Here is a 24,958-nt window from a genome sequence, read left to right on the forward strand (position 1 = left end):
TATTTGTATTTTTTGCATCTTTATTTTATCCTTCTTGACGTGGGTTAACGCGCTGGCAGTAGCACACATTTAAAATCAACGACGATTAGTCGAAAAAAAAAAAACGTTCTTGATTTAAGTGACTGGTTACAAAAAAGAAAAAGGAGAAGAGAGGGAAGAATCCTCGGCGACCATGTTCCATCTTCCGGCGATCGAATCTCGCATATCTCGTCGATCCTCGAACGAGAGGCTGGAGAGAGGGAGAGGAAGATAGGAATAATCGTGACAATGGGATAATCGCGACACCGCGATGTAATTTCCAACGTTAAAATTAATAATGAATGTCACATTAAATTAGTTAAAATTTTTTATGAATATTAAATTCAAAATAGATATTTTTACTGTTGTCATTGGAAAATCCTGCGTAGCTACAATTATCCTATTGTCAATTTACCTTACCACGTAGAATAAATTACACTTGTAAAGTAAATTTTTCCGATCTTTGAGTGGCTTCGACGTTTCGAGGAAGACACGGTCAAAGAAACGGATAAAGCCGAAGAAGGGAACGATAGTGGGATAAATAAAGTAACGTAGATAACGAGATCCGACAATTTAAGTACATTCCTTCATTCTGGATAAGAGGTATTCTCTCTTTGCGGGAAAATGGAACGTGGAGAACCAGCGGAAATCAGAACCGACATAAATTCCGTCGGCTCGAATTTTCCGACGCTGCTATGACAAGGGAAAATACATCTCGCATCGCGTTGTAGCGATCAAAAGAACAAAATAATAAAATAGCGTCGGAATTTAAGCCTATCGAGATTGTGCGTCGATTTCCATCCAAGCAGAGCAAGTCGTGATAACGTCAAAGTGACATTAAAATAAATCGTAAATGATTGACTTTTGGTAATCATTTTGAAGTCATTTTGACGTTATGTTAATATCATGGAGTGCTTTCGAATTGCTTGTCACATCTCTTAACATGAACGTATACAGGAATGCACAAAGTGTAACAACTCAATTGGAACAAAATGTATACGCTGTGCAACGTTTTGAATAGAGTTAGATTAAATGTAGCTTTTTCCGCATTGAATGGAAAAAAGTAAAAGGCCGGCCACTCAACTTTATTTATAGCCGCAATTAATAACGCTGTCACTATTGATTGTCACTAAAAACATAAGCTTACACAGCCGACTAATAGCTTTCAGGCTGAATACGGATGTATAGTATTGTTTCGACGATTACGGCAATTGGAACGCAACACGGAAAAAAAATAGATTTAGATGATTTTCAGCGAAGCTTATTATATTAACGAATTTACTGTGCTATTACAACAAATATAATTCTCATTTTATTCAACTGTACAACTTTGTTACTTTAACATAGAAAACTAGCAGTCCGTATATTACAGCTGTAGATTTGCTGAATCGGTAAAGTTTTCAGTTGTTTCAACAAATCCTTTTTTTTTTCCGTGAAGGTGTACACGAAAGTGTCCAGTGATTTTACAATTGGAAAGCACCCGCGGTGATTTGTCTGCTCTGCTCGAACATCATCCCGGGGCCACGAAAACTCACGGCGGTGGCGATTCCCTGGAATGCCGATCGACGACGAATTTCGGTCGACGCGTTCATTGGGGAAGGCGCGCTCGCAGCCCTTCCCTGGCACAGGGACTCCCTCGACTTTAAGTTACAAGATTTATAAATAAAAAGAGAAGCGCGCGCGACGAGTTGAGTAAAATTAAATTAACTTACATTACAATATCAAGAGCGAGAAGCTCCTCCGTCTCTCCGTCCGTAACGACATCGTCGTACGTTGTTGTCACGTATATATTTATTCGCCGCTCGATCACACTCGACGCTGTCGCTCGGCAAAGAAGAATATTGGTAACGAACCGTCCTATGTATATAGTTCGCGGTCACATCATTATTTTTCTCATCATACGTTCAGCTAAACAACTTTTTTTTCCTCTTACTTATTTCTCTTATTTCTTCTTTTTCACTCGAACGAGAAAAGTGGGGACGGGATTCTCTGTCGGACGACGATTCCCAACGCTCTGAGCCCCCGCGATTCGTCTCGAGCAGTCGAGAGAGAGAAAGAGAAAGAGAAAAGGATAGAAAGAAAGACATTGAGGCCCTATCCGCCAGAATCGCCGACGGAATTCGGTTCTTCGAGATAGACAAGAAGAGACACACAGACAAGAGAAAAAGAGAAAGAGACAGAGGGGATGAATGAATGTTTTCACAGAACGCGAGGGAGACACGCCGAGAAGAGAGGATTCGAAGCGGGGCCGGATGTACTGTGAAGCGGCCTACTTGGATCATACATTTAGAATTTATTTTTTTTTTTAACTAGAAATAGTCAGTTACTCCTCTTTAAGACATTCATTTTTCTTAATGACACACTTAGAAGCTATAAATTAAGGATAGTTTACGTTATTAAAATCTAATATATCTCTGAAATGCGTAAGATATATCAAAGTACATAAAAAAATAATATTTCCGAAATTTATAAGTTTAAGAAAAATAGTAAGAATCTTTATAAAAATTAACTGTGCGATTAAAATTGGGCGTTTTTTAAAAATCGAAATTTATGAAAAATATACTTCTCGAATGTCTTGCATTTGGCTTCAGCTTGCTAATTAATCTTGATTTTCTGCTTGACCAGCGACACGTAGAACCAGGCCCGCTCACGAGAGTGACGGTTGATGAAGTTGTGAAGATAGAGGAGATCGAGGCGTGATGGTGAAGATGTAAGTACATTCAGCCTCGAGTCGCGTATACGTTTCCTGACGTCGCATATACGCGAGAAGATTCGTGGTAAGTGGACCTTCTCGGATACCTTTCGATTGTCGATCGCGAGCGAGCGATTACTATCGCTCGAAGCGGCGCCGAAACGCGCGTCTTTTATCCCCCAGACGGGAGCGGAAGGTAGTTTCTCTTCTTTGTTAGTCGCACTCGCGAAGGGCAGTTAGAAGTGTTAATTCGCGAGAATTTATCTCTGTCGAGGTAGATTGTCACCGGTAGCGTCATCATTGTCGTCCTCGATAATCCATTGGATCGTCATCGGTCACATCACGCAGTCATCGAACGAACAGTCATTCACATTCAATCCCAAACAGGCAAGCAAACGAATGACGGGGGTGATCACTGCTGACCGTCAAATTGGCGAACATAAGTGTGAAAAGTTTCTTCCTGAAGAAATACTACATACAAATCGATTTTTCGGATACTTTTTTCAGTTATACAATTTAGAAAAAGTTATTTTTTATATATTTATGGGATACATAATCTAATTTTTTAATAACACTTTTATTGTTCAAAAATAGTGTTTTTTGTCATAAGAGAGAAAATACACCATTTTTTATTCTATAGAATTTTTTTCTGTAAAAGATACACTATAATACATAAAGAGTTAAGCAAGGCTAACTTTTCGTTATTTTATCACCAATTATTGGTCAGTAGTAAAAATAGGTAGATAGATAAATAAGTAAACGGTTGTACGAGGTCGGTTGATAAGCGGACAAGCACTTAAGCGCTGTCTACGTTTGTCAAGTATACGGATAAAATACTATTTTCATGTACGTACATCGTCATCCCTCCGAGATAATCGATTTGGTCATTTAATATATAATATCAGACTTTACACGGGCTGCGACAGCTTGCTATTTATTGAAACCGATTCAACGAAACATACACAAAATTTTTATTTAGAAAAACTCTTAGAAAAATTAATCCCGTTTACTAATATCTTGAGGTGGCATTTGGAAACGTTTCTATTTCTACTAACTACATTATTGACTATATCTCTTTTATACATTGATATTTATATTTCTTATGTAAAAGTTAGTATTCTAGAATTTTTTAACTTTTCAATAATTATATCCTTTATACTGAAAGATTTCGTTTTTATTATTTTCTTTATTCTTATAATAGTTTATATATTCGCTTGGTCTTTTACTAAATAAAAAACGTTACTACTTCTAATGTTAAATACTTGAGACGAAAATCTCTTGTCAAATGATGTAATGAAAAATGTAATTAAATATCATGGCGTAACTAATTAATGAACTGTTTTCGGGATGTTTGGAAGTATTTCGCAAGTTACGCGGCAAAAGTGATACATCAAAATTATATTTCGTTATTTTTTTTTACAGCAGATAATCGCGTCGCAGCCCGTATCATCGTCATTCAATGAACGATGGAACTCCGGAACGTTACCCTAAAATGCGAAAATAGTACTTTCACCAATGAACACAGAGTCGGGGTACGGGAAAAAAAGCAATAGAAAGCGGGATCCCTGTATATCATCTGATATAGTGTACAGCCCATGCACGAAAACGTGCCATTCGCAAACCGTCGCGATATTCGCGGAGCAAAATCTCTCTCCATTTTGGCAACCATTTCTTCCTTGCTTTCTCACCGACCGCAGTCTCGTCCGCTTTAAGTACTTAGTACAGCATTCTCGATTTTAGCGAGAGTACGTGATTTGCGAATGTCGCGCTTTATTCGTGTGGGTAGGCATTATCCTCCAAATTGGCGCGTTTCGACCCCTTTGAGATCAGATCAGGTCCGCCGTCCCCATTGAGCGAGTGGTAAAAATTTTTTTTATCGGAGAGGCAGAGAGGGGCGACGGAAGAGAGAAAGAATCAAGGGGGACAGAGAACTCGGCGAAACGAGCAAGATCGTTCGGTAAGTACACTCCCGGAAAGAGAGATGGTGGAAAAATAGAGATGAATGATGACGTATCTTGAAAGTAGAGAAGAAGTAGAGGGAACGCGTGAAACGAGAGTGTGTCCATATCACTTACATGGACGATGATACCCTCGCTTTATCGATCGAATGAGACGAGATCGCAGGATCGAGCGAGATCTCACGATGGATATGAGAGCGAGAGATTACAGGGATAGAATATGTACAAGTCCCTCTACATAGTAGAGGGAGAGAAGAATGACAGGCGAAGGAAATGAAACAAAGGATATCAAATTAAAGGACAGACAAACAGCAAGAAACGGCAAGGGGAATGAGGTTAAATGATAAAGCTCTAAGTCGCAAATAGACGGTGAACAAAGAATATGTAGAAGGATGGAAGGAGGTTGTGGAATGAGACGATACATAGAGAAGAGAGAAAAAGTCTTTAGATGCTGGTCTCGTGCACGAGCTTGGTCAGCTCCGGTAGGACCAAGTTGTTGGAACTCAGAAGCAGGGAATTCCCAGTGTTGTCTCTATTGCTGCTCATCGGCGCCATGTGGTTGGGACTCAGGGGTTGATTAGGGGCGTTACTAGAGGGGGATCTATTGTCGGTGATGGTATTGGTGATGGTGTAATGATGATTGTACGCGTTGGCCGGCCCGGTCACGCTCAGCAACAACGGTGAGGCGGGGCTGTTGAGGGACTGTTGCATCCTGGAGGATCCTCTGTAGTTTGTCTCGTAATCCTGACTCATCGGCTCGGCACTCCTATTAGAGGACTTGTTGTAGGCGGCGTTCTGCGCGGTGGTGGTGGTGGTGGTGGTGTTTGTCGGGTCTTCGTCAATGTATGTGAAGTCAGAGAGTGGTCGGGGCCCGGTGTGGCTGCGTGAACTGCGCATACTGTGTAAGCTGTGTAAACTATGGACAGAGCGACGCTCCTCCAGATCTTCCAGAGTCGACTTGAACGCTCTGATTACTCGAAGCTGCAAAAACAGGGAAGGACGTTCTATCAGGAAGCGAGGAGGCAAGCCAGCAACACACAAGCACGCCGTATATTCGTATTTTTTTTCTTTTTTTTTCGCGCAGAGGTGTGTTACGATATGTCCCCCTTTTAACTTTATTGAGTGTCCCCTGAGTGTCGGCGTACTTCTGGTCTTGTCGTTGTTCTGGTAGCTGTAGTCGTGTTTTTATGATTATACAGAGATGTGCGTTTTTTTTTATTTTAATTTTAATTTTTTTAGAATAACCACGAATGTGTTTATCTCTCCTTTTTCTTTTTGTCCGTGACATGAGTTCCTTCGCCTGTCGACTTGGTTGCATTTCACCCGAATTCGTAAGTTAAACATCGGGGGCAAAACTGAGCTAAACGGGAGGGATATTGTTAGAGTATGTCGAAGGGACTTCAAATCCCTCACGATTTCGCTGTACCATCGAATAATGCAAGCTAGAATTATACGGACTCAGTTACCGTCATCACATGCGCAATCTACGTCAATTTTATGCGTACCTACCTACCGCACGACGATTTGTGGGATTTCGTGATGAAGTTCGTGATCGGGGAACCAACACGACCGAATGCGGACAACACGCGAACGTCCTTGTAGATGACAGAGCCTCCCTTCGTCACCTCGAGGGTGTTAGGGACGCTAATAACGAGCGTCATTATCCCTTGCGATCTAGGTTTGACCGGGAGCGATCGCAAATGAGAACGAAACAACAAGATATGAGATTTGTTCTTTTTAACTCAACTTCTTGCACAGTTCATCTTTTCTCTTTTTCTTTCCAACGTGGAGCAAAAGAAAAAGAGAAAAGATAAATTGTGTAAGAAGTTCAACTAACAAGAACAGGCCCATAGTAATAGCGGACGGAGCCAAAAGGATCATTAAAAATACAAATAAGCAGCAAAGCAAATTATATTCTATCAAACTTGAACTGAAAATCGTAAGTTTCATTCAAAAATATATTATTAAACACCAAGATTTGTTTAACTAAATATGGCTGTCTTCGCTTATTTGTGTTGGTTATCTCTCGGTCAATTGTTACTTACTATTATTTAAAAATATTTCAATATTTTTTATTCTTCTTTATTGACTAATGTCCGATTTTAATCCGGGAATGGCCACCTGGGATATTTTTATATCCTAGAGGTGAAAAAATTGTTATAAAATATTGTTTTGGATATTGTTTAACATTTTTTTTTTCTTTAGTAACTATCTATTTAAATATGCAATTTCATCAAAAGCTCGCAATAAAAAAAGCGCCATACAAATTAAAATCTTTATTTTTTAGAAATATTGTCATAATAAGCTATTTAACGTGCTTTTCCTGTTAAAAAAGGTTTCTACTTTTTTCAGAAAATTGTAATTAAATCTATTATATCTATAATGTTCTCAAATACTAATAAATTCAAAATCAATAATATATGTTAATAATTACGTTATACAATCTACGTTGTTAATAGTGATTTTAATTGGGACATAAAAACATCACGTAATCATTTATGTCAAAAAAATCAGGTGACTATTTCCAAGTTAAGAATATCGGTTAATGTTAGTAATACTAGGTTTAATTCTAATTCATGGTTCTAAGAAAAAATAATAAAACACTTCAACCAAATTTAAAATCAAATCAATGAAAATGATTTCACAAGTAGAACGAAATAACGGAATATTCATTAGAAAGTCTCTTGCGTAAATTATTATACTTTTTAGAAGATTACTGTTCTTACCTTTGTTCCAATTAACTCGACGATACATACATATTTGTAAAAAATACATCAAAAAAATATACAATCAAAATAATTGAAATTATTCGCAAAATGCAACCTAGTACAAGTCTAATATCTTTTTCTCTACGTCATCAAGATCTGTATCAGGTTGCATTTCGTTTTCTACAATTAAAAAAATGTGTCTGGTTGCATTAATTGGAATTTTGGTTCAAAATGGACAAATCTAAATTTTCTGGTTGAATCTATTCTAGTGGAGATAACCAGAATTCTGATCGATATGATCGGAATTCTGATTCGTCCATTTTTAACCAGAAATTTTTCTCGGTAAATCGTCATCTGAATAACAATCGATATAGATCGAAGATCGTAATAAAAAAAAAAAAAGAAATAAATCAACGACAGCCACCCTCTCATTAGCGATCGCTCCGCGACTCATTTCGACGCCAAAGGGAAACGAGCAGAGCTTCGCGATTACGGGGGTGTCAACGCGAGTCGAAAATAGTTTCGTAATAGTTACCCAATTAGGAATGGTCCGCAACAGTCCTGAACCGTTCGCGAGCGAATTTGCCGAAGCATTCGCACGCTTGTAACCGCTCCTCTACGGCTTGGAGTGTCAACAGAGTATATAATAGGGGTAAGACAGAAGCTTCAGACAGAGACAGACATAGTGTGGTTTTGGTGATGTTGGTGTAGTACGAATAACAGTTAGTAAAGCGAAGGAGCACTAACGGAGATTAAGAATATAATGCACGTTCGTGACAGAGAGAGAGACAGGGTGGGTCAGTTGCTTTTCCTACGTTATAAGTAATCTTCGCGGTAGTAGTAGCTTCACGCATGGTAGCCAGTTTCGATACACTGTGTGCGGTTTCAACACTTAACGTTTTCTCTACGTAACTACGCAAGTCTCATATGCTGTGATCAGACATGTTCTCTTGCTAAAGATTCGGAGAGACAATTCAGAGCGGGTTGAAACGGTCTCTCCGGTCGTTTTGTTGTAGGAGGTTCGTGTTTCAGACGTTCGAGTGTCCGTGAGAGAGAAAAAAAATTGTGGTCAACGCCAGATCAGACAGGACATTCGAGATAACAAAAGTTCCTTTCGAAGAAGTGGAATGTAAGAAACTAGAGTGAAAAGAAACGCGAAAAATCTCAATGAGATTATTATCACTGATTTAAATAATGAAGAGATTTTTCTTCTCTCGCGTCTCTTTGCCTCGAATATGCTCGATCTGGCTCTGACCTTACCAACGCTCGATGCGCGAAGAAGCATCTCTCTTCTCGCGATCGGAGTCGCGATGCATGCTAACAATCGCGCTGTAATAATCGATTGAGATTCGTTTATCTTGTTTTTCTTTGTTCACAACAACACAGATCAAATAAGTGTAACGTGTTAAACCCTCTAATTGGCACTCGATACGAAACAACGGCGGTGTTAGACCTCGGGCAAACAGAAAATAAAGTCGATGCATAAATTGGCCAACCGTGCACACGCACACTCACACACTAACAAAAAGGGAACAGAAGGAAGGTAATGGGAGATTCAAATCGGATCGACGATTGTCCTCTTTACGAATTCGAGAGAAGACTAATTAATGAGAATCAAATTAGACACCTTGAATATCCTTGAGAAGTGCGTGTGTTACATTAACCCGCCAGAGCTAATGCCAAACTCTATAAAAGTTACTGTTAAGTTCCATTTAATTTGTTATTTAATCCGCTATCTGCAATCTGGGCTTTCTTTGTACATGCAAAATTGTACTCTCAAATTGCTCCGAAATAAAGGAGGACAGAGTCAGATTTTTAAATATCTTGTAATATCTATTTAGTAATATAATAGAGGTGTTAAAAAGTAACTCTAAATTTTTTCACGTTTTTTTGAAAAGCTAGAATTAAAAAACTTGGACTGGATAAAAAAAAACCAGATTGCAAATGGAGGATTAAAAGCACTACACTGCAAATCAAAGTGTGTAATAAATGCCTTCATATATATATATATGTGTGTGTGTGTGTATGTATGTATGATTGTGTTTTCTGTGTAAAAATAACACTTTATATTACTATCTAAAATTTTTAGAATGAATTATCACTCTAAAGAATGAAATCTTATTCTTAAAGATTGAGAATTGAACCACTCTTTTTCAAGACTCAATTTTCGCTCTTTAGAATGAGATTCCACTCCAAAAAATTTAAAGAGTATACCATACATTTAAATGTATAAATCTATTTTTGTGTACGTAGTCCAGTGTGTTATTTTTACACGCAGAATTAAATCACACACATGAAAAAGACACTTATAACATACTTTGACTTGCAATAAAATTAATTTTAGCGAACCAAAATGATACAACTCGTATAAAAAATGATACTAATTAATTAAAATATTTTAATAAAAATTATCCAAATTTGCAGATACAACATAAAGAAAATGTAATTGACATTTTTGGTAGAGATTATAATTGAGTGGATCCAGTGAATCTTACCATTAACTCCGGAGAGTTAAACTGAGAAAAAACCCTTTGACGTTTTGAATTTATCAATCGATCTTTCGCAAAAATTTTATGCGCAACGAATAAAAATTCCACGCAAAATGTCGAGTAACAATAATAAATAAAACACGCATTATCGAAATAGAGACAACAACCAATTTCGCTAATGGCTCGACTGAGAGATTGTTTTCCGGCTCACGTGTATATTTGATAACGTATATTGACTCGTGATTACATAGATTATAGAAACGGATTTAGGATCAAGGATACCGCCACGTGATAGAAGGACTGGTGCGCACGATGCAGCAATGCTACTTCATTCAAGTTTTGCAACCCTTCTTCCTACTTAATAACACAGCACACCATTGAGATCTACGACAACGTTACCTCAATACTCGAGGGTTACTACGACATCGACCACCGACCTAGAAAAAAGTTCAAAATCGACGCACAAGCCGTTTCCTGGCGTTCCTGCCGCGTCGAGAGGAGAGACCGATCAATGAATGGTAGAAGCGGAGAAAGCTAAGATTTTTGGTCGCTAGGTGTGTTTGGGAAAGAGGAGAAGAGGTAAGCATTTTAGTGTTACCATTCGCGTTGATAAAAATCGGTGATTTAGCACAATCTATCGTATCCATGAACAAGCCAATAATCTAACTGGTATTACTTAAAAAAAAAAAATAAAAATAAAAAAAGGAGAAAAATGTACGGTCGATCAGACGAGGAAGTGTACGAGTGACAATTTTATTGTATAGCTGGAATGATCTCGACGCGAAATCATCGCGTCAGTTACACACACGAAGGAGAACCGTGAGAAGGGGTAGGGAAAGGATAGGGGGATACAGAAACACACAGCACACTCAGACACTATGCTACTGAGAAAAAGAAAGCGCGGGCGGGTCGGTGGATCTGCCGGGTAACATCGCGGTCCCCGACGGACGGGGAGGGCCCACCGACCGCAACCCACACCCCCCTGGCTACACAAAGAAAACACATTAGTGTGACGTAACACTTCGTTCAATGTAATAGTAATCCGTGCATCTCGAATCGTCGCCGTCGTGACATCGCCGCCGAAACACGCGCGTCGACGACGCGCCTCTCGGGAGGACGAAAGAGCCATCCATGTCGTCGCCACGACGAACCTCGTCGTCGTCGTCATCATCATCATCAAACATTACATCAATCGGAGTCAAGAGTCTCCAGTCTAGTTACTAGAACCGATCGGCTTCCAGGACCGATCCGCACAGAGCGATCTGGAATCGCTGTGGGAATCTCGAAAGCGTCTAAGAATCTCGGAGAGCTGAATCTCCCAGCGCCACCGTAGCATGCCGGGAACGCGTTCCTCGACACGTCACCGGGATCAAAATATTAAAATATTACGTCCGTTTCTATTAATACACTCTTTAAATTCTTTAGAGTGGACTCTCACTCTAGAGAATGAAAATTGAACCAGTTTCGAAAAAAAGAGGTTCAATTTTCAATTTTGAAGGCCAGTATTCATAGTCCATTTTCTCTTCCTCTTAAGTAATGTCTTAAAATGCGACTCGCTGATTGGTTCATGACATCTTAAGACAGTTTTAAATATAAGAATCGATTATGAATACCGGTCTGAATTTCGTTCTTCAAAATGAGAAATTCACTCTAAAAGTTTTAGAGAGTCGATTAATCCTCCAGAGGGTCTATATTTACTACCTGCATCTGCAATCTGGATCTTTTTTGTCCAGCCTTTTCACCGTTCTAAGCTTTAAAAAAATATAGAAAAGAGTTATTTTTCTACTACATAATCAAATAGTTTTCTCAATAATAATTTTAGAAGAAGGAACTGGAATTTCATCTCCTTTATTTCGGAGAAACTTGATAGTGAAATTCGCTTGTGCTAAAAAAGATTCACATTGCAGACGGAAGATTAATGTTAATTTAATTTTACTTTTTATCCTCTTTTAGTTTTCAAAATTAGAAAAAGATAAGAAGTAAATTAAATTGAGATCAAATTTAATCTACATTGATAGAAATGAGCTTAAAGCCGTAATCACACTAGCGATTTTGCGATTGTAATTAATGATTGGCAACTACTTTTAACCAATTAGAGCCAAACAATCATCGATTACTTTATTCCAACTAATTGAAAAGTAATTGTCAATCGCCAGTCACAATTGCACAATCTCTAGTATGATTACGACTTAAAATTGATTGTGCTCGTCGAGGCTCGTTCCCGTTTGCATTCGGCGCGGGCGATCCGCGCCCGAAATCAAAATGCGAAAAATTTCTGAACAGAGAGGGAAAGGAGAGATCAAGACGGCGAGACGTTTCCATCGTGCACGCACATTGTGTGTTACGCACGTCGACGATCCGTCGTGTATAACGATATTATATGTAGTAAGGTAAAATATAATATGCGTACACGCGTACTGGCGGGTTTTTGATGATTATAACAACGTATTATATGTACGGCAGGCGATCATCTACATGAGCTACGTACTTGTTTGTACTCCGACAGGATAAGTGTGGCGGCGGGCAAAACTGCCGCCCCGTTATACCTCAGTCTCTCGAATGGGTTCCGCTGGCTAACAAACCACAAATTATAACCATCAGTCTCGGCACTCGCTTTCGTTTTCACATCTTCGCTAAAACACTACTTTTTTTTTTCTTTCAGTGCGCACAACTAGCAGCTGTATTTTTTTTTTTTGCCGCGGATTGCATCGGCGTTCGCTAATGACCATCTCCATCGCGTTTTCTCCATTTTCGTTTCTAATATAATGTATTTTGTGCGTGTGTGATATATGTGTATATGTTTACATGTATGTACGTGAGAGAGAAAAAGAGTAGGTGCGTGAGTAGATGTTTTATTGTTTCTTTTCCCTCCTGTGCGTGTCGCACACGTGTCGACGAATAAATTACCATGTGATGCGCGAATCTCTCGTTTCTTAGCGCGTCTTCCTCTTTTTTTCACCGTTTTTCACACTGCAATTCTTCTACAGAGGCAGAAAAAAGGCGATTTCTCCCTCTCAAGCGAGAGAAAGAGAAAGAAAGAGAAAGAAAGAGAGACAGAGAGAGAAAAAGAGTTTCGAATGAGAGATCGAAAGAGGAAAACCGAGCACGACTGGAATCGTGGAGCATGTCAAAGTGCACATATCGTAGTCACGATTTGAGTGTCGCATCGTTCAAGCAATTCGAGATTCGAGATATTGTACGTATCGAATGAAAAAAGACCGCTGCTAGTCGGATATCGCGTTTCATGACGAAAGTTCGAAAAATATTAAAACTGTTGCAGCTTATTTTTTAACATCTCGATCACACCGTTAACCTTTACAAAAGGCGGGGGTTTATTTTTAAAATCTTACAGCTTTTCCTTGAGAGATTCTTTAAGATTAGTTATAATTCATTATTTCATTCACTCTGAAAAATATCGGTTTTGATTGAATACCACGTGGTGTTAATATTAACATCAACATGGTATGGATTAGAAATCTCTGGTATTTATATCAACTATCATGGTATGGATTTAAAACTCACTATCATGGTACGAATTTAAAACCCATGGTGTTCAATCCATACCGTGTTTGTGTTAATATTAACATTAACACCAATACAGTGAAAATTGTATAAACACCATATGATGTTAAATTCACAGAAATATTTTTTAGAGTGTTGTATTCTTTGTCTCAAAATATGATACACTGTTTCAGTGACATTATATATAGTAGCTTCCCCGTCTTGTAAAGGTCAAACAGTATCCTTGTATTCTTCTTTCGACTCATCGAACGAGCAATATTAAAATAAATATCGCGAAGTTAACTGAACGCAAGCTACGTTAAATTCGTTGGACTTCGGGGTATCCAGATACTCCGGGCTAAAAGTTTGGAAGCACTTTTTCAAAAGTGTCAGTGGAGTTCAGCAAGATGTTTATTTTACTACTGTTGAAAGTTTTCTTTCTGCTGATTGGAGTATACCTTTAGATCTAAAGAAATAGTCTTGTTTCAGCGAAGAAAACTTACAACAGTTGCAAAATAGACATTCTGAACGCAGCCATTTTTGAGATTACTTACTCAAATATCCATAATAACACGTTTCTTTAAAATAATTCTCCATATTCAATAACAGTTATTGGATCTACAGAATTATTCTTAAAAATACAAAATGCAGCTTGTAAGATTCTGTTATAAGATTCCTCAGCATGAGATTGATTTTTTGCCCCTCACTCTTTACTAGAGTTAAATGTTTAAAAAGCAATCATATTAAAGAATCTTACAACAATTGGAAAGCTACTTTTACCGCTGAATGCAGTCATTTTATGGATATTTGAGTAAATAATGCCAAAAATATCAATTTTTTAAATTTCTAAACTTTTGACCTGAAGTGTATATCCTCTGAGCGAATTTTTCTCAGATTCGAGCGACACTCTCATCGAAAATAAACGGAGCACCACGACTCGCATTCGCTATCGGCTCCAGTCGTCCGAGCAAATATCGTAGAAAATCGGAATCGAGTTTAAAATTTTGAGGAAAATTGATAGCGCAGATACACGTGTGCTGACGATCGTTGACGCGGTTTCGAGTAGCGGGAGTAGAGAGAAAATTTCGATGTACCGTCTGTAGAGGGATGTACGGGGAAAAGTAGAGTGTAAGACTCGACGAGCCGAATTCGAGAAACGCGCGATCGAGCGCACGCTCTCTCGCCGTACAAACGCCTTTGGAAAAAATTTCTTTTCTTTTTTTTATTTATTTATTTATTTATATTTTGGCGGAGCGTCGCGCGTTTCGGTGTCCGAGCGAGTTGTGTTTGTCCCTCGCATCGGTACAGAACGCACAATGCAATATATATTGAATATACAGATATATATATACATACACACTGTGCCACGTTAAAGATACGCACAATAATTAAAAAAAAAATACATGTCACACGCGCGCACATCGATATACAACGTACGGTAATAACATCGTACATCACGTGTTAATCATCACAGCAATGCTCACACTGCAGTAATCAAAAAAACAAATGAAAGAAATTAGAGAGACAAAAAGGGGAAGCGAATGTACACGGCGTGTGTGTAGAGAAGGACCGGCCGACCGAGCGAGTCGTGCGCCGGAAATAAAAGAAAAAAAGAAAACGATGCTCACACAAGAAAGCGAACACAGATCCAAAACAAAAAGAAGGAGACTTGTCCAGTGTTCCAGTGTGCTTTGATCTCGGCCGTTCCTTGGAACGTTAGTTAACGTTAACCGGGGCTCCAACTGATCCTCCATCTCCTCCCGAAGACGGTAACCAGAAGCGAAGGCAGAACCTGCAGCAGCTAGGACATAGACATCTGACTGGGAATCACCGAAACCTCAGTCAACCTTAACTAACAGTTCTGGGAACAGCGCTGTTGTATCGAGGAACCGGGTAGCACACACCGCGTTATAGTATTGTTATAGTGCTGTACATCTCTGATCACGTCACTCCGAAAGCTGCGCGGCTCGCTCTTGGCTGTTCGATTCCAAGTCAGCTGACGAGCGCCTCCGAACGCGCCAAAACAAGAATGAAAAAAATAAGAACGCACACAAACACGTACATGCAACATCTTAGTGGAACTGAGGCGGAAAAGAAAAATGAGGAGAAAGAGCGGGGAGAGGAGCGGAAAGAAGAATGGAGACTGGGAGAGGTAAAGAGGAAGAGAACGAAAAGATAGAGAAAAGACACGTAAGAAAGAAAGAAGTAATTCGGGTAAAGGGAGACAATCGAGAGAAGCGTATGACGGCAGCCAAAACGGTCGTAATCGTTAATGTATATCCATCGAACGTCAAAGCCATCAACGTGTCTCTCGCGGCAACAAACAACAACAGCCAGTGACAGTTCCCAAACCACGTGGGCTGTGGCCGGCTGCTTTTTTTTCTTTTTTCTTTTCTCGTTGTCACGCGTAAACGGGAGGCGTGTTTTACCGTACATGCGCTCCATTAACGTCTCGCTTGACAGAGATACAGAGGACAGAGGAGTTGGTGACATCGGGAGAAGCGATATACGATCGGAACGTATACGTGCGATCGTATTACGCGACACAGGATCCACGAGACAAAGACAGAAAGAGAAAGAGAAAGAAAGTGAGAGGCTGGTGCGGTGGTGATACAGAAAGAAAAAAAAAAGAACAAAAAAAGAGAAAGATACATCAGGAGCGATATAATTAGCTGCCGCAGTGACAATAATCATGGCGATGCAAATTGCTTGACGCCGATATATATATACTGGCTGCCGGTTTTCTGGTCTTCTTTTTTTATTTGTGGAGGATAGTTTAGAATCAACCACAAAGACGGGTGTCGCATGTAATAATATATATATGTATATATATAATAAGCACACGGGCGAAAAATATTAATCGAAACTCGCAGTCCGCAAGCACTTACTTGTTAAACAAAATGCAGACATTGTGAGACGTGTGTAGAGAGACAGATAAGTAGTAGTAAGTAGTAGTAGAAGAGATAGAGATAGAGACAGAGAAAGATAGAGAACACAAAAGGCAAACTGAAAAAGGTCTGCTTGTAGGAAATCATAGTACATGGTACATATCGATCAAAAAAGTGTTCGCAAAAAAAAAAAAAAAGTTAGAATATATCAGAGGAACCAAATAAAGACGATGAAAATATATATGTATAGATAAATATAGAGAGAAACGGTTAATCAGATTATTTAACACGGTCAAACAATGAGCAAACTTGCGGATGATAGTGGACTTGCGGACTAACCATGTAGTAATCCTGAGAAGGGGATCTGCCTGTCACAGATACATTCTGCACCAGAGTTCTATTGCTCGTCTGAAAGTAGGTGACACATCCAGTTTTACATCATTAGCTTCACGTGACATTCCAGGGTAATTGTATTTTTTTTTCTTTTTTCTTGTCCTATCTCTTTTCTGTCTTTCTTAAATCGTCTGTTCGATTTTCCGTTCTGTTTTTTTTTCCTGTTTCCTTTCAGTTTTTTTTTTTATTATTATTATTAAAGCCGTTCTATATTAACGTGTGCTTCTCGTGATATTGAATACTTAATGACCGTTGACTGTGCGAGACAGACGAAGTTATAGAGAAAAAAGGGGGAAGAGAATGTAAAGAGAATAGAAAGTACGTATAGTGTAGCTATATATAATATATATAATATAAAGTAGAGAAAATTAGTAGAGAGACAGACAGAGAGAGAGAAAGGAAATATACGTATTCGCCGCGAGTTTCTAGATGGACTAGAATTTCGTACATACGTTGCGTGCAACTCATCCGTTCTACATTTTATTCATTTATTTTTAAATCGCATCGTGACCGGCTGTAACGGAGCTGCAACGGACCAGCGACAGTCGTTTTCTTTGTCGCGCCACAGCCCGAGCCGCCAAAGTGATTGACAGTTAGATACATAGACAGATATTTGACATTACTGCAAAAAAAATTCGCTGCGCAATCATCGTATAGAGTTTATCGGGTGTCTCGGGGATTCTTCGACGAGAAACGGATCGCAATCGTTGCATCTGGCACACGCCTAACTAATAGACTGTCGACCATCGACTGATGTTGCCGCCTTGTTGACCGTAACCGTTGCGAAAAGTAATTTGGACAGAATACATAAATGCGTGTGAAACGTTTTTACAACTTGGGGATTTGCGATTTTTAATATTAACGGAGACATACCTAACGCGACGCGGCGAACGAACGCACCGTCATTCAGCACCGTCCGCTTTAACTTGTGCGACAGAGTAGAGCCTTCCGCTTCAACGTAAAATCGATAGGAATAGCGGGCGGCTAAAGCGGCTAAGGACAATAGCGAAGTGGAATGAATCTTTTACGTATTACGTTCTTGAACCTCGCGCAACAACGAAAGTTTCGTTTTGCCGGCTAATTACGTGTAACCGTAGGCGACGGATTTAGATACGTTACGTACGAAGATGGGAAGGGATTACCTACTTTACACGAGTTACCCGCGCGAGAGTTACGTAAGAGTCACCCGTTTTAACGGCGAGTGTGGGAAATCATATGGCGAAGTCGATGTGTAAAGACGTCTCTTGCGAGAGAAAGTTAGGCGAAGAAAGTTTACCACGAGGTGCTTACACGTGGGTCGATTTCAACATCCTGCTTAACGTCACTCGAATATTCAAAAACAGTGCTTCACGGTGAGAGTATATATAGATATGTACTTTACAAAGACAACAGAGTCTAGAGGGGCGAATCTCCCCCGGGGTGGGAGTGTCTTGAGTTCATCGATCGGCGAGACATAGACATCGATCACTGGACTTGGAGAAGAGTGGTGCACACACTTTCGGGGTTACGGAGACGTGCCCTCCCGAGACGAGGAAACGAGAGCGTATTCTGACATGTAATCTCATGAGGACTAAAGAAGTGAGATAGAGCATATATCAAGGGAAAAGAGTGGGGAAACCGAGCGTAAGAGATATCGGGAACGGGAGAGAAACAAACAGAGAGAAAGAGAGTTAGAGAGTAGAGAAAGAAAGAAGAGATTGGCTGAGGACTGCGTGGACCACTGCTAAGTTGGTTCTGGCTGTCTGTGGAGAGCTACTGTGGATGCAAGCTGTACGGGATATAAGAACGTATATATAATATATATGTAATATATATGTACGCGCAAATATATGTAAGATATATATGTGCTCAGGTCGAAAACTCGTCGACGCCAGGAAGTAGTATCAGGAGAAACTCGACTTGATCAGAAATCGGTGATATATCCTGCTGGTTTCTATTCTCCCTACGCATTGGTCACGACACTCGCGATCTTCTCTGAGGGATGTGAGTGAGTACCGCGATCAGGAGAGCTGGGACAAGGCGGAGACGTTTAGATTTGCATGTCAAATAAATTAGATCGAAACAAACGATCACTAGATTTTTAAAACTGTACAGTTTTAAAAACCTACACTCCATCTTTACTCCAATCTTGTATTGGTCCCACACAGCACGCTTTATCCTAAGAACATCCTGGAAACATCCTTAAGATATAGAACATTCTCTGGACGTTTTTAAGTCTTGGAAGTCCGTGCTGTATAGAATTGGTCCACGAAACACTTTGTTAATTTTCGTTCAACTTGAAGATACGAAAAGAACGTCGAAGGCAAACCTTGTATAACCTCAAGGGAAGAAATGTGGATGCAGGGAAGAAAAATCTCATTCGTGTATCTTCGAATCTAGGAGAATTGCCAAAGCGGTTCCGGCTATGATTTGCCATCCCGCATACGCGTTTACTTCAATCACAGTTGATTTTCCATGCAAATCCCGCGGATAAAGACATCACACGTCTAGTCCCAACTGTCCTCGCGTTGCTCCCATATCGCTGGTATTCGCGTATACGAGGGGGTGGAGATTATACGGGCGGAGAACAAGCACTAATTTGTGCGTTTACTACGGCAGGTCTCTATGTGTGTATTGTGTATGTGCGTCAACCCTATCAGTGCGTCGTTCTCGTCGAAGAGTCGTGCATGCGCGATCAGTGACGCTGGTCGAGTCGTAACGAGTTCAAGTAAAACGTTTCTTTTTTTTATCTCGCGTTATCGTCTCTTGTCTGCCGTTTCTCTACGTTCGGTCCTGTCACCCTAATCGCGGGGCCGATCGACCGGATCCGGTCGATCGAGACCCGCGACCGATTTCCCCTACCTGAGATAATGACATGACAGATTAGACCTAGCTTCTCTTATCGGCGTAGACTTATACACTGAGTTTACTTGTTTAGAAATATATATAGATATAAATATGTATATATGTACATGAATATGTGCACGTGTTGTCCTAATTGGTAAGAGACACACGGTCAGATGTATCGCGTCTCTGAAGGAGTGAGTGGGAGAGCAACACCGATCCGAGAGTGTAGTTTGTGAAAAATCGTGCGTGGCTCTTCGCTCTCCTCCTTCAGCCAAAGATCGTTTCCCGCGCGCTCACACGAGCGGGCTGTCGAGTGGGCGGTTAACGATCCGTCTACTTGGACGCGTTCAATCGTCTGTTGAGGCACTTATCGCACACGGTCGTCGATATCATCGGTTCGAAGTGTGGAAAAACGCGGCCGCGGTTCTCTAACGTGGTAATGGTGGAACTCAAATGAAAATGCAAACCAAGGTAACGGTCAAAACTGAAACAACTCGTTATTATCGTCGCCGTCGATGGTAATAAGTAGAGTGGTAATAGTATACAAGTAGTATAAATGGATTTATTATATTCTGTATACGTATTTGTTGATAATAAGAAGAAATACGCGCACGCATACGTTCGACGTGCATACGAACGTCGAGTAATTGCGCGCGTACACTGAAAAAAATACTAAATTTTAATAAATATTTGAATAGTTCCAAGTAAACATTTACCAATGTAGACATATATGTATTTATTTGGTACAACAACTATTTAGCTACAGCACTTTTTTTATTGAGTAAATACTTATTTGTTATAAGTAAATGTTTATACTTAGTACTATTTAAAAAAATACGTATTAAGATTTAGTAAATTTCTTTTTCAGTGCGCTGTTAAAAGAAAGAAACAAAGATTTCGGTCCACTTGATGCTATTGATGCTTTGAAAGCATTCTTTGATTGGTCAATTGGTAACGTTCTTTCTTCTGATTGATCAATCAAACGCTTCGAAGCATTTCTAGTTAAGTGGACCGCATCCAAAGTAAAGAAAAGAAAAGAAAAGAGTCCTGAGAGTTTAAAAAACGTTAAGAGGACCGTATGTGACTCGTGTGGTCTCGCCACCTGAACCCGTTGGATCCGGGGGCGGTTTTTTTGTTGAGTTTTCTCATTTATGTTTTCGTGAATAGAACAGGAATCGAGAGAATATTGAATCTTGAGTTGAATGATGAGATAATGAGAGAATGAAAAAGAGAGAGAGAGACAGAGTGACAGAGAAAGATAGATAGGTAGATAGACAAAGAGAGAGAAAAGAGAGATAGGGATAGTTACCTGTGTTTGTAGCCGTGTTAGACCACGGATCCATAGAATTTGTCCTGCGCGCGGCTTTTTATCCGAGTCGGGGTCGAATTTCTCGTCTCCTAGATTGATCGCACCGATATCATCCGGCTGGCCGCGGCCCCATCTGTTTTTGAAAAAAACATGAAACCATTTCTTCATCACTCGGATTCTTCCTGTTAATTGAATGGATTAGAGAATGGTGTGGTATACTTTGTACTGTTAATTTCTTTCTTATGTTCTTTCTTTTTTTGGGCAGCCGAGACGGAAGTTTCACAACCGGCGCTCTCTTCTCGGGCACGCTGCACCCGACACCGTTTTCCCCTCGCTCCTCAGGAAATCCCTAATCTATTTACGATGTGCTAACGCTACGCGGGACTCGATGGTGTAAGTAAAAGAATAGATTTATCGGTGATAAGACCGGGCGAGATAGTGACCCAGGTGCATGTTTGTGCGTGTAAGTATATGGTTGACGAGTGGATTGACTCCTATTATTGCCGTGACGGAAAGGTGTGATGAAATGCGGAGTGTTTGCTAACAGATATATTTGATGACGACACGCTGAGATGATCTTTTGTTGACGAAAATTTCGAGACGGGCGCGGTTCTTCAGTTATTTTCCAAATACAGAGTAGATACCTGGATAACGTTATAAAGATGCCATAAGGACGTCATCATGATATTATATTAAGTATCAAGTGAATTTATAAGTGATAAATAAAATTATAACGATGTCCTTATAATATTATTAGGACTTCTGTTCTATTTGGATAAATTCTGACTATCTGGTTAATTCAAAATAGTGTTTCCCGCCAACAATAATAAGTGGAAAGTGGATCGATAAGTGAATAATACAAGTAAGAGAAAGAATTTTATATTCGAAGCGAATCTTGAATCTTAATAATATGTAAATTTTCAAATACATTTTCAGTTCTAGAAATTCTATTTTCAGAGTTTAGAAGGAACGATCAAGACGTTCAACTTTAAAGGAATACAAAAGATGTACCTAATCAATCTTACGAGAAGAAATTATTTCAATCTTCGATCAAATAGGCTGTTTAGCGCACACTCCATACGTTAGTGAATAGGGAGATGCATAGTGGGTGCAAGTGCAAATATGTCGTGAGCAAAATATGCGTTCTATTGCGATACGGTGCAAGAAGTTAGTCAGTCAATTTAAAGCATTAGAAAAGCGAAACTTTTCTTCGATCGCTGTCGATTCAGCCTTCCACGTTACAACCGATGGTAAGCATGAAGAAATACGAGAAATGAGTGAAAAGAAGAGAATGAGAAAGAGAGAGAGAGGAGAAGATATAAGATTACATGTGCGCGAGATGACAGAGAGAATGCATTTTTTTTTCTTCGCATCCGATGTGTGATACGTTAGTTTTCCCGATTCAAAGCTTTCCTCGACGATGAGGTACTGATAACATTCTGCTTTGATAAGCCACCACATACCTTCGTCCTGCAGTGTTACATATCAAAGAATCAATGGTAACCCTTGAGTTAAATAACATTTTGTTATTTTTAACTTCCATATGAATCAAAATGTAAATTAATTCATTTCTATGGTTAATTTCAAAGTAAACAACGTCTATATTAACGTATATACTTAGTAAATAATAAACTGAGTCAAATTTAATATCTACATATTCTTGAGTTAAATTGTTTCACTTCATTGTTTTAGTTAAATTAACGTCATAATGAGTAAGAGCAGTGACGATCTAAAGAAATAATTAAAAATAAACAAAGTAGATTGAAAATAACTCAAATTGGGTTTAATTTGACGTTATATGAATTTAACAAGTGTGTTAACGTGTTGTGTTTCCGTTTCGTTGGCCTGTGTCTTTCTATCTCGCGTCGTCGGTTCGTCTTCTCCGTTATTTCTAGTCTTTCAGGACACGTCGTGAATTTTGCGTCAGGTCGTCGCTTTGGCAAAAAGCAGGTGCGATTCTTACCTGTTGAACGACACAGGCGCGAAAAAGCGCGTAGTGCCGATGTGACTACGTGCCGCCTGTCGTCGCTATTTATAGGCACTCGCACAGGCTCTCTCGTGGAGAACGGCACTCGACGATGGACGGAACGATGTGTCGGGCCGATCCGTAAATTCACGCGATAATTAACGTCTACGTGCGGGGGAAAAAAAAATCAAATAAAGCAAGAATAATCTAAAAAACGAAGCAATTTATTTACCGCCGAATTAGGTTCCATCTCCTTTAAAAATCAATCGGAAATACACGTGAACTCAGAGACCAACCCGACGGGAATTGCTCTTTTCTGTTCTTCATATATAGCGAGCGCACGTCATCGGTTCTCGCCGTCCTGGACGATGCCAGGACGCGATAGATGCATGTACAATATCATACAATATATCGAAGGGAAATATGTATATCGGGTTTCTGTTCACCTACGAAACGGCATACACACGCACACACGCATACTAACATCGTGAATAGCCGGGCTGGTACCGTTGTGTTATACAAGCGGGTACATGTACCGTACTACATACACGGCGGTAAAAGCTTCGCGAGAGAACACTCCCTGTAACCTTTGGCTAGCTGACCCTTCCGCTCGTGTAGCATTTTAGTAGTGCCCTCGGCTCGCGTACACAGAGTAGCGGCAAAAAGCGTGTATATTCTCGACTCAACGCGAGATTAACCCGCTCGCCTGTTACACGGGCGAGCTTCTCGCATGCGGCGGCATTCGAACCGTGCTTCTCTTGCGTATTAGGAGCTGTCAGCTTGAAGGGGGAAAAAAAGGAAAAAAAAAAAGAGAGAGATACAGGGGAGAGAGAAAAAGGTATCAATGCGAAAGAGTAGTACGAATGATTGAAACTGTTATAATCGGCGAATTTAGATTTTAAATTCAAATGCAGCAAGCAAGTAAAAAAAGTTTTTATATCTTTTTTCATTCTCAATATTTCGCTGTATTGATAGGAAGTGACACTTTTTCAAAATTAATAACTTTTCAGTAGAGCACTTTTAATCCTCTGCAATCATATTTTTAATCCCCCACCCCCCATTTGCAATCTGAGTCTTTTCTGTTTAAATTTTTTTACTATTCTAGATTTCAAAAAAATGTGGAAAAATTCAGAATTATTTTTCAACATCTCCATTATATTATCAAATAGTTCTTTTTTAACTCAAATGTTAAAATCTTGAAATTGAAATTTGAATAAAAATAAAGAAGAAATTTGAAAGTCAAGTTTCGCTTGTGTTTAAAAGACCCAAATTAGAGATGGAGAATTAAAATTCTAAATTGATTTTAATTGGAATAGTAAATATATGTGCATAACTTTACTTTTCCTTCCGTGTTACACTTTTAATTATATGTACTCTTTAAAACTATGTCATGAGTTTTCAAAATTCCAATACTGCAACCCTTTTCTGTCAACACAGTGATTTATCTTTTCTTTCTCAATGAAAATACTTTTTTCTTGCTTACAACATCGAAGACTGATCCTCGCCGAGATTACGTTGGTTTCATTGACAGGTGTAGACAATTAGAGTCACTATAGAGAGTCATATCCAGTCGGGCATGATTGTGTACGTGTATATATATATATATGGAAAAGAAGAGAAAACGTGTTGAATAAGGAAAAGGATGAGGTAAAAGGCGATGTAAGGATAAAAGAAAAGGAGAAAGAGAAAGAAAGAACGCTGAGAGATCGCGTAAATTCAACGAATCGAGTGAAAGAGCGTGTGTTAATAAGCGTTATTGATCGCGCGATCCTTTTTGGATTGTTCCTCATGCTCAGTTTAAATTAATTATCGAATAATCGCGTTATTAAGCTAAATAAGCTCTTGTTTTTTTTTTCCAATCCGTCTCGTTGAATATTCAAGATCGTGCGCTATGCATCGAACCTCGATTAGTGCTTGCGACAACATAACGCCCGCTGTCGCCGGTCGCTCGACACCGCTTATACAAACAAGTAAGTAGATTTCCAAGATGGCTGTAATCATGCAACGATTAAGGCCAAATTACTTACAGGTTGGAGGAGCGAGGAAATACCCGGGATGGGGTTCATCTCAGCGTGCGTGATCATTTACATTTGATCACGATTGTTGATTTATGATCGGTGAAACGATATGATTGCTGCCAATTATAGTACCAAATAATTTTTGAAGTAGAATCATTTCTAAAATTATCTTACACTTTTATTGAAATTTTC

General features: G+C 39.4%; 1 protein-coding gene across 7 annotated transcripts in view; it reads right to left on the reverse strand.

Annotated features, from left to right (window-relative positions):
- The window catches only part of PMCA (plasma membrane calcium-transporting ATPase 3), a 108,194-nt gene that overhangs the window by 16,117 nt on the left and 67,119 nt on the right, over window positions 1-24,958 (reverse strand). For 4 of the 7 annotated variants that reach the window (XM_018507883.1, XM_018507882.1, XM_018507884.1 and 1 more), the window contains 2 exons: window positions 20,783-20,915; window positions 3,928-5,649 (listed from right to left, as the gene is read on the reverse strand). In XM_018507883.1, the coding sequence (XP_018363385.1) occupies window positions 5,113-5,649; window positions 20,783-20,915 (670 nt within the window). In that variant the 3' untranslated portion in view covers window positions 3,928-5,112. Of the gene's footprint in view, window positions 1-3,927; window positions 5,650-12,353; window positions 12,439-16,593; window positions 16,663-20,782; window positions 20,916-24,958 lie in introns of those variants that run through there. The other 3 variants (XR_001940120.1, XR_001940119.1, XM_018507885.1) reach the window with 3 other exon arrangements.

This window comes from Trachymyrmex cornetzi, unplaced genomic scaffold (genome assembly GCF_001594075.2).
Source record: "Trachymyrmex cornetzi isolate Tcor2-1 unplaced genomic scaffold, Tcor1.1 scaffold248, whole genome shotgun sequence".
Taxonomy (NCBI): Eukaryota; Metazoa; Arthropoda; class Insecta; order Hymenoptera; family Formicidae; genus Trachymyrmex; species Trachymyrmex cornetzi.